At 46.2% G+C, this 14,881-nt stretch overlaps 2 protein-coding genes across 4 annotated transcripts in view; one reads left to right on the forward strand and one right to left on the reverse strand.

Moving 5' to 3' along the window:
• ACOT8 (acyl-CoA thioesterase 8) overlaps positions 1-1,996 on the forward strand; it is a 28,146-nt gene extending 26,150 nt beyond the window's left edge. Inside the window, exon 6 of the mRNA XM_069752214.1 lies at positions 1,714-1,996. Within this exon, the coding sequence (XP_069608315.1) occupies positions 1,714-1,832 (119 nt within the window). The 3' untranslated portion in view covers positions 1,833-1,996. The remainder of the gene's footprint in view (positions 1-1,713) is intronic.
• Positions 1,480-14,881, reverse strand: part of SNX21 (sorting nexin family member 21) — a 57,322-nt gene continuing 43,920 nt past the window's right edge. For all 3 annotated transcript variants that reach the window (XM_069752211.1, XM_069752213.1, XM_069752212.1), the window contains exon 4: positions 1,480-3,154. In XM_069752211.1, the coding sequence (XP_069608312.1) occupies positions 2,465-3,154 (690 nt within the window). In that variant the 3' untranslated portion in view covers positions 1,480-2,464. The remainder of the gene's footprint in view (positions 3,155-14,881) is intronic.

Genomic DNA, 14,881 nt, shown 5'->3' on the forward strand with positions numbered 1-14,881 from the left:
GCTGGGTCTTTCAACATGACAATGATCCAAAGCACACCGCCAGGGCAACGAAGGAGTGGCTTCGTAAGAAGCATTTCAAGGTCCTGGAGTGGCCTAGCCAGTCTCCAGATCTCAACCCTATAGAAAACCTTTGGAGGGAGTTGAAAGTCCGTGTTGCCAAGCGAAAAGCCAAAAACATCACTGCTCTAGAGGAGATCTGCATGGAGGAATGGGCCAACATACCAACAACAGTGTGTGGCAACCTTGTGAAGACTTACAGAAAACGTTTGACCTCTGTCATTGCCAACAAAGTATATATTACAAAGTATTGAGATGAAATTTTGTTTCTGACCAAATACTTATTTTCCACCATAATATGCAAATAAAATGTTAAAAAAACAGACAATGTGATTTTCTGGATTTTTTTTCCTCAGTTTGTCTCCCATAGTTGAGGTCTACCTATGATGTAAATTACAGACGCCTCTCATCTTTTTAAGTGGTGGAACTTGCACTATTGCTGACTGACTAAATACTTTTTTGCCCCACTGTAGATATCGCACGGTGTTCATTATTTTGCAATAGCCTGCCATCTAGAAAAGTGCAAGCAGCTGTGCTTCCCTACAAAGTTCAATAATAATACACAGATGTCTGCCGGCCCAATGGAATCCTAAAAGGGGTTGCTCATTAGTTGGACACCCCCTTCTCATACCCCACACTTGGTCCCAATAAAATAAAGCTTATACTCTCCTCCCATGCCGGTTCTGTTCCCACAGTGTCGGCACTTGTGCAGTTCCATGACACATGGTGCCGGCGCACAGTCAGTGGTGGCGTCACTGTCCCCGCCTTCTGACAAACTGACCATGAAGCGGAAGTCTGATTAGCTGCAGCCCGGACTTCATCTTGTTTAGTTTGTGCATAGGTGGGAACAGCACCAGCACTAATTGGGCGCTGGGATTACGACACAACAACCACATGAGAGCCCAGCTCGGGAGGGGAGTGTAAGCTTTATTTTATTGGGTACAAGAAATGGACAACTCCCCTGCCAATTGAGGACTATGGAAAGGGTATGTTAGTAAAAACAGACATACTTCAGGTTGAAAGCTCAGGCCCAATATGCACTTAGCTTAAGTGATACCTGCTTTAAAGGTAGATTAATCTATGTAAAAATACACCATAAAATTTGCAACAGTAATTTTGCAGTAAAAGAGAAAGTCCTAGATTTGCACTGTGGAATTATCACATTTGACATGTGCAATAAAATTATGCATCTGAAATTCACAATGTATAGAACACCCTTATTATATATTTCCTGTGAATACATGGCATATCTGCAGGATTTTTCTGCTTTAAAAAACATGCCAAGTGTTAACGCCGCCATACAATAAATTGCCTCTAATTGCCCAAAATATTGGAAGTATTAAAATCACAAGGAATACAAGAAGGGACATAATTGTTAGATGCTGCATTGGCACTGCTATGGCAAGGTTTGTGCCTTTATTAAAAAAAAAAAAAAACTAAAAATATCCCCTTTTCAAAGGATTCTCTAAAAAATTGTTAGGCAGATGCTCAAATTTTCCTTTACTTCCAATTTACTAAAGCTCCTTACTGTGGGAATATGCAATGGCTGACCCTGTTCCCAGAAATACATATTCTATGGATTATTTTCTAATGCCATAACACAGGCTATAGTATAAGTATACAGTACTGTTCTAATTTACATGTCTCTTGTAACAGGCAACTGCCGGGGACTGGTGCATGGACGCCTCTGGAGAAGAGATGGAGTGCTGGCTGTGTCATGTGCACAGGAGGGTGTCTTTCGTGTAAGGCAGAATCCTCCCACTAGTAAACTCTGAACCCATGGTATATCTGCAGAATACAGCAGTCTAATTCTTGTAATGATGAATAATGCATTTCTGACATGTCTAGATCTTCAGATGCTGCTCCGGCAGCATGGATCTTGTCCTCTTAATTGTAAATAGCAGACAAATATTTTAATAAATTTATTCTAATTATTGAAGAGCTTGTGGAGTCTGTCATTTTCCCCATGTAAAATGCCCTTGATCCATAGGGCTAGGGTTGTCATCCATATAAAAATAAAAAGTAATGTCCACAAAACGTTATAAAAACAAGTGCAGGAGCTGCCTGCTTCCCTTTCCCCCCACTGACCAGTTTCTGGTCTGCACTGGCCCAAAGATGATTTGGTCATTGCACACTCAACATTTTCAGGCTAAGGCACCATGGAATACATAGGAGGGCATAACCCAACTTCTGTCCTTGTAGACTTCCCTTAAATGTGACAATTTGTACAAGTTCACCTTGAATATCCAAAATAGAGTTCTATGAAGCCTGAAAAGGCATTTAGTGCAAATTATTTGTTGCTTTTGACTAAAGTTGTTCATTTTCAGGCAAGATTAGTGATGTTGTTTTCAGTTGTTCCGCCTTTGTGCTTCCTGGTGATGAGCAGCCTGAACCAATATGGCCACCTCTACGTAGTTATATCATTTGTCTCTCTGATGAGCATCTCTTTCAGCGTGGGAGCGTTGTGGGTGGTGTGTCCAGCCTCATGCAGCCTCAGTAGTGCAGCTTCAGAACTTCTCTTGTCCACCCCTACTCTCCATGATAACTGTATGTGAGCTTGTAGGAAAGAAATGAAAAAAGGTACATTCTGCTCTTGTGCATCTCGGAAAAGCACAACCGCTCGCTCGCTGAATGCTTGGGCATCTGCTAGTGAATCCATCTCTTGGTGGCAAACCACCAGTCCGGCAAGTACAAGTAGTCTGTGAGTGGAGGGACCTATTGGACAAAGCTTTTCCTGTAGCCTCCAACAGTTCATCCATAGGGGTAATGCCAGTTGATATAAGCCTGTGCATGTAAGATGCTGCGCTTTCTGCATGTCATGTAAATAGAAGAATCCCAGGAATTCTGGAGACTGTCTCAGAGTGGGCACCGAGGACAGATAACACAGGAACTGTTCAAAGGCACGACTACGTTTTGCTATGGTCTCAGCTGTGAAGTTCTTGTGCAAGCGCTTGTGAGGGAAGGAGACCGAAGTCATCTCATCAGGATAGTGAGAGCGCAGGCTTTTTCTCAAACGTTCAAGATCGGAGTATCGGCAAGTGATAAATGCTGGGGAAGGGTCATATTGCCCTGAATGCAGAAGGTAAATTGTGTACAACTAGAAGAAGAAAAAAAAGAAACGTTAAACTCAGAACTTGGTACTAAAGCTAAGAAGCCAAGTTATAATTCGCTTCACTTGCATTGATTTTCTATGGTTTCCCTGGCATCTGAGTGTCTATGTGCAGCACATATATTCTTTTTGTGGTATGCTTTCTTACCTATCATCTTGTTTCCATGACCTGTTTCATGTCCCTCATTTTGTTATTCTGGCATATCTTTGAGTGGTCACTCCAACCCCTCCCTCTTTATGACCTTTGCTTAACTCTCTACATCTGGTCTGGCCATACCCACCCACCTCCTCATTCACACCTGATTGCCCATAGCTGGGGATATATTCAGACCCAGGAGTCTGAGCAAGATTTTAGTCTGATCCATGTGTCTTTCAAATTACAGATTTCTAATTACTGTTCTTTACTATACTTTGAATTAGACTTGAACTGGACTGGAATTTGACTGTAAGGTGACGGAATATCAAGCCACTACCATGTTTTGGTTTCTTTTCTCTTTCACACCTATACTACTCTATTTTTCCTACCCCCTGTAATCCCAAACCTAGTAAGGAATTAGTAATTTCACCATCCATCCTCCCCAGCCATCTCACCTCCTCCTCACAGCTGATCCTCCACATACAATCCTCTTTCTCCAGACACACAAGGCCTCATCATACATAGTAACATAGTAACATAGTTAGTAAGGCCGAAAAAAGACATTTGTCCATCCAGTTCAGCCTATATTCCATCATAATAAATCCCCAGATCTACGTCCTTCTACAGAACCTAATTGTATGATACAATATTGTTCTGCTCCAGGAAGACATCCAGGCCTCTCTTGAATCCCTCGACTGAGTTCGCCATCACCACCTCCTCAGGCAAGCAATTCCAGATTCTCACTGCCCTAACAGTAAAGAATCCTCTTCTATGTTGGTGGAAAAACCTTCTCTCCTCCAGACGCAAAGAATGCCCCCTTGTGCCCGTCACCTTCCTTGGTATAAACAGATCCTCAGCGAGATATTTGTATTGTCCCCTTATATACTTATACATGGTTATTAGATTGCCCCTCAGTCGTCTTTTTTCTAGACTAAATAATCCTAATTTCGCTAATCTATCTGGGTATTGTAGTTCTCCCATCCCCTTTATTAATTTTGTTGCCCTCCTTTGTACTCTCTCTAGTTCCATTATATCCTTCCTGAGCACCGGTGCCCAAAACTGGACACAGTACTCCATGTGCGGTCTAACTAGGGATTTGTACAGAGGCATTATAATGCTCTCATCATGTGTATCCAGACCTCTTTTAATGCACCCCATGATCCTGTTTGCCTTGGCAGCTGCTGCCTGGCACTGGCTGCTCCAGGTAAGTTTATCATTAACTAGGATCCCCAAGTCCTTCTCCCTGTCAGATTTACCCAGTGGTTTCCCATTCAGTGTGTAATGGTGACATTGATTCCTTCTTCCCATGTGTATAACCTTACATTTATCATTGTTAAACCTCATCTGCCACCTTTCAGCCCAAGTTTCCAACTTATCCAGATCCATCTGTAGCAGAATACTATCTTCTCTTGTATTAACTGCTTTACATAGTTTTGTATCATCTGCAAATATCGATATTTTACTGTGTAAACCTTCTACCAGATCATTAATGAATATGTTGAAGAGAACAGGTCCCAATACTGACCCCTGCGGTACCCCACTGGTCACAGCGACCCAGTTAGAGACTATACCATTTATAACCACCCTCTGCTTTCTATCACTAAGCCAGTTACTAACCCATTTACACACATTTTCCCCCAGACCAAGCATTCTCATTTTGATCATGTCCTATCCTGCTCCCACCTTCTAACGCTCTGTCTGCTACTCCTCATCGCTGGTGACGTATCCCCAAATCCTTGCCCTCCTCAACACATCCCCACACATTTCTAACCCCCTGCCACGATCCTCTACACGTTTTTCTAACCATGATAACCTCATATCCATTCATCCAGCCCCCACTCCCCCGGTCCCCCTACCTGGAGCACTATGGAACGCACGCTCTGTCTTCAACAAACTGCCATTTATCCATGACCTCTTCATCACTAACAAACTCTTCTTCCTCGGCATCACTGAAACCTGGCTCACCCCCTCTGACTCAGCCTCTCCAGCTGCACTTTCCTATGGCAGATTCCACCTCTCTCACACCCCTGGCCCCAGCAACAAATTTGGTGGACGAATTGGCTTGCTCTTGTCCACCACCTGCTCCTTCACTCCACTACCACCCTCCGCTACTCTTCCCTCGTTTGAGGTGCACTCCGTCCGCATCTATTCCCCCTCCAACCTCCAGCTGGCTGTCATCTACCGCCCTCCAGAACTAGCCATCTCCACCTTTCTCGACCACTTCACCACCTGGCTACTTCATTTCCTCTCTGCTAACATCCCCACTATCATCATGGGTGACTTCAATATCCCCATTGACACTTCCACCTCAGCTGCCTCTAAACTTTTATTGCTTACTGCCTCTCCTTCGGCCTCACTCAATGGTCTTCTGGGGCCACTCACAAAGATGGTCACACACTAGACCTTATCTTTACCAGATTCTCTTCCCTTACTAATTTTACTAATTCACCCCTCCCCCTGTCTGACCACAACCTACTGACGTTCTCTTCCCTCTCCTCTCTTAGTGCGTAACCCCCACTCCACAAACTCGCTCACCCTTGCAGAAATTCCAAACACCTCAATTTACAATCACTCAGAGTCCCTTCTCCCTCTTAGACATAGCTTCCTTACATGACACAGATGCTGCTACCACTTTTTAAAACACTACAATAACAGCTACACTCGATTCTGCCACCCCCCTCCTGCATAGCAAAAATCATACAATCTACAGACAGCCCTGGCTGCCCAGCCTGACTAAAGAACTGAGACGGGCTTCCAGGGTCGCTGAGCGGAGATGGAAGTGATCCCACTCTGCCGAGCACTTCATCGCAGACAAGCAGTCCCTCGCCAGCTTCAAGTCCACGCTCACTGCCGCAAAACAAACTTCTCATCTCTCTTGTCCTCCCTGTCTCACAACCCTAAACAGCCTTAACACTTTCAATTCTCTACTCCGTCCCCCTCCTCCCTCTTCCCTATCACCCAATATCTCTTCTCCCTTATGCCTCAAAACTACTGGAACAGTAGGTCCATCTTGAACTGTCCTCCCACCTCTCCTCCTGCTCCCTCTTTGACCGGTTACAATCTGGCTTCCGACCCCATCACTCAACTGAAACTGCCCTAACTAAAGTGACCAATGACCTAATAACCGCCAAGAGCAAGCGACACTACTGTCCTCCTTTTCCTGGACCTGTCTTCTGCCTTTGACACTGTGGACCATTCCCTCCTGCTACAGATTATCATCTCTTGGCATCACAGTCTGGGCCCTATCCTGGATCTCATAATATCTAACAGACCAAACTTTCAGTGTCTCCCTTTCCAACACCACCTCCTTACCTCGCCCCTTGTCTATCGGTGTCCCTCAAGGCTCAGTTCTGGAACCCCTACTCTTCTCGGCCTGGGACAGCTCATAGAACCCCACGGTTTGCAGTATACCTCCTACTCTCTGGCCTCCCCTCTAGCACCACTCCAATCCATCCTACACTCTGCTGCCCAACTAATCTACCCATCTCCCCGCTATTCCCCAGCTTCTCCCCTATGCCAAGCCCTTCACTGGCTTCCTATCGTCCACAGGCTACAGTTCAAAACCCTTACTATGACATACAAAGCAATCCACAACCAGTCTTCTCCATACATCTGTGACATGGTCTCCCAGTACTTACCTACACGCAACCTTCGATCCTCACAAGATCTCCTTCTCTACTCCCCTCTTATCTCTTCTTCCCACAACCGCATCCAAGACTTCTCCCGTGCTTCCCCCCTACTCTGGAACTCTCTACCCCAACACATCAGATTCTCGCCTACCATAGAAACCTTCAAAAAGAACCTGAAGACTCACCTCTTCAGACAAACCTTCAGCCTGCAGTGATCCTCAACCTACTGAACCGCCGCACGACCAGCTCTACCCTCTCCTAGTGTATCCTCACCCATCCCCTGCAGACTGAGCCCCCGCGGGCAGGGTCCTCCCTCCTTCTGTACCCCTTAGTGCCTTGTTTTTTTGCTCATGTTTATTGTATTTGTCTATATTTGCCCCCTTTTCACATGTAAAGCGCCATGGAATAAATGGCGCTATAAAATGTATTATAATAATAATAGTCTTTTGTACATTTCCAACAAGCTGCAGAGCTGTATCATAATGAAAAATAGTGCCTCTGGTACTAGAAAGCAGCTCTAAGGCCACATTCACACTTTTAGTATTACACATCGGCATTTGTAAGCCAGAATCAGGAGTGGGTGATAGAAACACGTCACCACTTATGTATTTATTAAACTTTTCCTCTGATTGTTTGGCTAAAATTTTGGCTTAAATACTGATGTCAAATACTAGATGTGAACGTGGCTCAAGGCTTTTTCTAAACAGATTTTCTGATTTGAATGCTGCTTCTAGCTATTGTGATTTACTGTATGTTGTACTCAGCGCTGATGGAAGCGTCTTTACTGGAGTCCTGTATGATTGAGGCCTCGTTCAAAAGTCTGATTTTTCTTATACGCAAAAAAATTAGATTTTCAAATACAAAAAAATTAAGAAAAACATTGGAAATATCCATTGCAGTGTTAAAAACAGACAGCACAAGGCTGGTATCTGAGCTGTCAGCTTTTTCACAGCAGACTTTTATATGGGCAGTTTTGATCCATGACATGGTTCAAAAACCAGACATGTCTAAAAAGTCTGCAAAAACAAACGTGAACAGCTCCATAGATTATAATCTGTGTACAGATAGAACACGTAAATGAAACAGATGGCTGAATGAGGCCTAAAGTTGACTAATTCTATGATAGACGTTTTCCCACTAATTTAATTCGTCACCTAAGACAGAAAATGTGATGTGTGATCGTTGGGGTTCTAACCACTGAGACCTCCACCAACATGACTGCAGCCTGGGGGAGTTTGAATGTAGTGTCTGGGGCAGGCAAGGTGTTGCTCCGGTTAATGGAGACAGTAAGTCTCAGTTTGCTCACTTGGACTTTGGCAAAGATCAAGTACTACCCCATTCAGAGTTCTCAGGACCCCAATTTTTGTGATCGGTGAAAGTCCCAGCGATCCCACATTTATTACCTATTTTGTGGATGGGTGCTAAGAATCATCGACTTGATAGTTTTTGGAGTGTCTAAGGGTATGTGCACACGTTGCGGATTCTGAAAAATCTGCAGGTAAAATGCCCTGCGTTTTACCTGTGGATTTACCATGGATTTTGTGCGGATTTCACATGCGTTTTTACACCTGGGTATTCCAATTATGGAACAAGTGTAAAACGCTGCGGAATCTGCACAAAGAATTGACATGCTGCGGAAAATAAACCGCAGTGTTTCCGCAGCATGTGCACTGCGGATTTGGTTTGACATAGGTTTGCATGGTACTGTACAACGCATGGAAAACTGCTGCGAATTCAGAGCGTCAAATCGGCTGCGGATCCACAGCCAAAACTGCAACGTGTGCACATACCCTAAAACCTTTGATATTACTACAAAATTATGGGAAACCCAAAACCAATGTGGCTCCACAAACTGGAAATATATAGACCTCGCACAAAGGGGTTTCCCCCGAACAAAAGTTAATTTTATCCACTAGATCTTGGAATGAAAATAAGTTCCACACCAGGAAGGGATTAAATAAAATGTTCCTGCCCTGAGATAATCTTATAAATGTGCCCCTGCTGTGTACTGTGTAATGTCTGTGTCTGACTGTACAGAGACATGGTCTGATCATACCACAGTTCCTGGGCAAGGGAGGAAGCAAAAGAGAGTATACAGACATTACAGCATGGGATCATAGCTGATTCTTTCTGTGAGGTAAAACATTTACCTGTCTATTTTGGGGTATGTTTCCACATTAAGGATTCTTTCAGGATTTGCTGCATATTGGATGTTGCGTAAAGCCGCAGCGTCCAATCCGCAGCATCCAGATGTTACAGCATTGTGGAGGGGATTTTATGAAATCCCATCTCCACTATGGGTGCAGGGCCGCATCCTGTGACTCTGCGTACACATCTGGAGTCACTGTGCATACAACAGGGGGCGGCACTTTGGGTGGAGCATGGTATCAGCTGCGTCCAAAGTGCAGAGATTACGCGCCATGGAAACATAGCCTTAAGCAATGTTTTACCTCAAAGAAAGCTGTGATTCCCTGGTGTAATGTCCATATCCTCTTTTGTTTCCTCCCCTGCCCAGGAGCTGTGGTATGATCAGACCATGTTCCTGCACGGTCAGACACGGCCATTACACAGTACACAGCAGCGTCACATTTATAAGATTATCTCAGCACAGGAACATTTTATTAACACATCCAGTTGTGGAAATTTTTATTCCACGATCTATTGATTAAAATGAACTTTTGTTCGTGGGAAAACCCCTTTAAGGCTATGTTTCTACGGTCAGGAAATGTTGCACTTTGGACGCAGCCGATACCCTGCTCTGCCCATAGCGCCACCCCGCGGTGATTCCGGATGTGTTCATTGAACACATGCAAAATCACCGTATCATATTCACAGACCAGGTTATTTATCCTGTAGAGACTGAGCGTCTCCACAAGATAAATAGACATGCTGCGGTTGGTAAAGACACGCGGCATGTCCGGATACGCAGGGCCGCCAGATGCAGCCCTGCACCCATAGTGGAGACGGAATTTCATAAAATCCTCTCCACTTTGCTGTAACATCTGGACGCTGCAGCTGTACGCAACATCCAATCCGCAGCAAATCCTGATGTAATACGCCACATGGAAACACACCCTAAGGGCAGTCTCACACGTCCAGATAATTCAGGTACCGGAAAAAAAAATCGGTACCGGAATTATCCGTGTCCGTGTGCCAGTGCGTTTGTGGCACATCAGTGTGGCGCTCGTGTGCCCACTGGGTACCACAAGCACCGTGCTGGGTACCACACGCACCAGCATCTGTTGCTGAAGCCCCATTCATATCTTCCCTGCAGCAGCGTTTGCTGTAGAGAAGATATGAATAATCGTGTTTAAAATAAAGATCTATGTGCCCACCCCCTGTGCGCCCCCCCTGTGATTAAAATACCCAGCTCCCTCGCTGGCTGGCGCTGCTTCCTGTCCTGGCCGCTCCTTGTACTGTATGAGCGATCACGTGGGGCCGCCGATTACAGTCATGAATATGCGGCTCCACCTCCCATAGGGATGGAGCCGCATATTCATTACTGTAAATGAGCGGCCCCATACAGTAGAAGGTGCGGCCAGGACAGGACGCTGCGAGGGAGCCGGGTGAGTATTTTAATCACAGGGGGGGGGAGAGGGGGGGGACCTGGATCTTGATTTTACACACAATTATTCATATCATCTCTACAGCAAACGCTGCTGCAGAGAAGATATGAACCGCGGCTTCAGCACCAGTGGGGGGGACAGCACGGTCTCCTGCACGGCACACGTGTGCGGTACGTGTGTTACACGGACCCATTGACTTTAATGGGTCCGTGTAATCCGTGCGCTCCCACGAACACTGACATGTCTCCGTGTTTGGCACACGGAGACACGGTCCGCAAAAAATCAATGACATCTGCACAGATGCATTGATTTTAATGTTTCTACATGTGTCAGTGGCTCCGGTACGTGAGGAAACTGTCACCTCACGTACCAGAGCCACTGACGTGTGAAACCGGCCTAAGAGTTTTCGGTGCAGTTTACCCTTAATCATAGCATACAAGCAGTAGTTTAAAAACCTTCCAAAAGTCAGTCATATGGTATACAACATTTATTCATAAATTGCACCTGATTGATGGTGGCTAATTGAGCACCTATCAGGTGCAATTAATGAATAAATATATCTACCATCCTGTAGAATGTAAGCCGGCAAGGGCAGGGTCCTCTCCCCTCTGTATCAGACTGTCATTGTTAGTTTGCTTATGAGCGCTGACCACAGTGATTACAGTGATATTTGTTATCTGTATATCTCATGTACAGCACCATGGAATCAATGGTGCTATATAAATAAATAATAAATACTACTTTACAACCAACGACATAGCAAGTCATGAGTAGGTGTCAGTGCGGTGATCGGTCAGTCAATCTGATGGACTGATCACAACAGGATTATGCAGGAGGTGCTGAAATATCAGGACCTCCAGCACGGTCACCGCAAGAGCAAGATGCTGCTAACTGCCAGGCTTCTGCAGTAAGAGACTGCACCACCCACCCTGGCTATTTAACCCCCTAAATTCTGCGATTGAGAGCAGCAATCACTACATTTAGGAGACTGGGAGAGGGGGGCTCCCTCTCTCTTCAGAAGAGCCCGAGCATTGCCATATTGACCCCCAGGTCACCAAGCTATGGGAAGCCTCTTAGACCATGCTCTGAGCATGGTCTAACACCTTCACAGCCAGAGGTATTTCCGTTTTTTTTGCTCCCCTTCTTCCCAGAGCTATAACTTTTTGGTCAATATGGTCATGTGAGGGCTTGTTTTTTTTTTGCGGGACAAGTTGTACTTTTGAAAGACACCATTGGTTTTAACATATTGTGTACTGGAAAATGGGGGGAAAAAAATTTCAAGTGCGGTGAAAATGCAAAAAAGTGCAATTCCACAGTAGTTTTTTTTTTTTTTTTTTTTTTTTAACCATGTTCACTAAATGCTAAAACTGACCAGCCATTATCTTTCTCTAGGTCATTACGAGTTCAGACACCAAAAGTGTCTAGGTTCTTTATCTAAGTGGTGAAGAAAAAAAAAAATCCAAAATTTGGTTTAAAAATAGCGCCATTTTCATGATCTGGGGTTGGGTGAGAGCTTATTTTTTGCGTGCCGAGCTGACGTTTTTATTGATATCATTTTGGTGTAGATACGATCTTTTGATCACCCGTTATGACATTTTATTGCAATACAGTGGGGACAAAAAAAAAACAACGTAATTTAAATTTACATTTTTTCTTGTTACCCCGTTTAGCAATCGGGTTCATTTTTTTTTTTTTAATATTGATAGATCAGGAGATTCTGAACGTGGCAATACCAAATGTATAATTTGATTTTTTTTTTACATTTTTTATTTTGAATGGGGTGAAAGGGGGCGATTTCAACTTAGATTTTTTTTTTTACTTTTTGAATGCTTCAATAGTCTCCATGGGAGACTAGAAGCTGCAGTACTTTGATCTGCTCTGCTACAACAGGTGATGATGAGAAAAAAATGAGAAATTGCTGGTCAACTTTTAACCCTTTTAATTTCCCAACCAAAAAAAACAGGATTTTTGGTTGCTTACCGTAAAATCTGTTTCTTGAAGCCTCCATTGGGGGACACAGGAACCATAGGTGTATGCTGCTGCCACTAGGAGGCTGACACTATGCAAATAAAAAAGTTAGCTCCTCCTCTGCAGTGTACACCCCACCGACTGGCATTAAACTCTTCAGTTAGTGAGAAAGCAGTAGGAGAAAAAACAAGGTTGAAAAACCCTAACCACAAACTTGAGAACTGTAAACGTGAGAACAGTCAGAGAACATATAACAAAAACATTGGGAGGGAGCTGTGTCCCCCAATGGAGGCTTCAAGAAACAGATTTTACGGTAAGCAACCAAAAATCCTGTTTTCTTTATCGCCTCTCATTGGGGGACACAGGAACCATGGGACGTCCCAAAGCAGTCCCAAGGGCGGGAAAAACAGACTTCCATCAGGTCAGAGGAATCACCACTGCCGCCTGCAGGATCCTTCTGCCTAGGCTGGCGTCCGCCGATGCGTAGGTATGGACCTTGTAAAATTTGGCGAACGTGTGGATGGAAGACCAAGTTGCCGCTTTGCACAGCTGTAGGGCGGAAGCCCCGTGGTGCACCGCCCAGGAGGCGCCGACTGCCGGGGTAGAGTGAGCCTTAATCCCAGGAGGGGGCACTCTGTTCTTGACCCGGTAAGCCTCCAAAATTGCCATTCTGATCCATCGAGCAATAGTCGCTTTAGAAGCCGGCTGGCCTCTGCGCGTGCCATCAGGAATGACGAAAAAGGAATCCGTCTTCCGGAAAGTGGACGTTCTGTCCAGATAGATCCTCACAGCCCTGACAAGGTCCAGCTTGTTCAACGATCGCTCCAGAGGATGAGTCGGAGCTGGACAAAAGGAAGGTAGAACGATGTCCTCGTTGAGGTGGAAGGTGGAAACCACCTTAGGAAGAAAAGAAGGTGGGGGCCGGAAAACCACCTTGTCCTGGTGAATGACCAAAAACGGAGGACGGCAAGACAGGGCCGCCAGCTCGGAAACGCGGCGAATGGACGTGATGGCCACAAGAAAGGCTACCTTCCATGATAAAACTGATAGAGGAATCTCCCTAAGAGGTTCAAAGGGAGAAACCTTCAGAACGTCCAGTACCAGGTTTAGGTCCCATGCCTCCACAGGGGCCCTGTACGGCGGGACGGCGTGGGCTACCCCCTGAAAGAAGGTCTTAACCTGTGGCCGAGAGGCCAAGGTCTTCTGAAAGGATGGAAAGCGCAGAGACCTGACCCTTCAGGGAACTAAGAGCCAGGCCCGAATCCAGTCCTGCCTGAAGGAAGGCCAAAAGAGAAGGCAGGGAAAAAACCATAGGCGGAACGCGGTTGGACTCGCACCAACGGAAGTAGGCCTTCCAGGTGCGGTAGTAGATCCTGGAAGACGAAGGCTTCCGAGCCTGAATCATGGTGTGAATCACCCGGTCCGAAAGGCCGGACGCTCTTAGAACCGCGGTCTCAACAGCCACGCCGTTAAACTGAGCGACCGAGAATTCGGGTGGCAGATCGGACCCTGGGACAGCAGATCGGGCCTGTCCGGAAGGCGCCAGGGAGCGTCCGCGAGAAGGTTGACGAGCTCCGCGAACCAAGCTCTCCTGGGCCAATCCGGGGCGATCAGGATGACCGGCACCCCTTCCGCTTTGATCTTCTTCAACAGTTTGGGAAGTAATGGAAGGGGTGGGAACAGGTAGGGCAGCTCGAACTGTGACCAAGGAATGGCCAGAGCATCGACGCCCACTGTGAGAGGATCGCGGGACCTGGAGACGAACTGCGGAACCTTCCTGTTGACTCGGGACGCCGTGAGATCCACATCCGGAGCTCCCCATCGAAGACAAATCTGATGGAAGACCTCCGGATGCAAGGACCATTCCCCTGCCGCGAGGCCCTCGCAGCTGAGGAAGTCGGCGGCCCAGTTTTCCACGCCGGGGATATGCACTGCGGATATCACCAGAACAGTTGCCTCTGCCCAAAGGAGGATCTTGGATACCTCGGCAAGGGCCAAGGAGCTCAGAGTCCCCCCCCTGATGATTGACATATGCCACAGCCGTGGCGTTGTCCGTCTGGATCCGGACTGGAAGGCCCCTGAGGATCCTTTCCCAGTGGCGGAGGGACAGAAAGATGGCCCGAATTTCGAGGACGTTGATCGGCAGAGATGACTCCTGCGGCGACCAACGGCCCTGAACCGTCAGGTGGCGAAAAACCGCACCCCAGCCGATCAGGCTGGCGTCCGTTGTCACCACCTGCCAGTGAACCGGAAGGAAGGACCTGCCCTGGGAGATGAGAGGTGACGTCAGCCACCAGTTGAGAGACCGCCTGACCCGAAAGGAGAGTTTGATCGGTCGATCCAGAGAGAAGACCGACCTGTCCCACTGAGACAGAATGGCTTGCTGAAGGGGTCGCGAATGGAATTGGGCGAAGGG

The sequence above is a fragment of the Ranitomeya imitator genome, chromosome 2 (genome assembly GCF_032444005.1).
Source record: "Ranitomeya imitator isolate aRanImi1 chromosome 2, aRanImi1.pri, whole genome shotgun sequence".
NCBI lineage: Eukaryota > Metazoa > Chordata > Amphibia > Anura > Dendrobatidae > Ranitomeya > Ranitomeya imitator.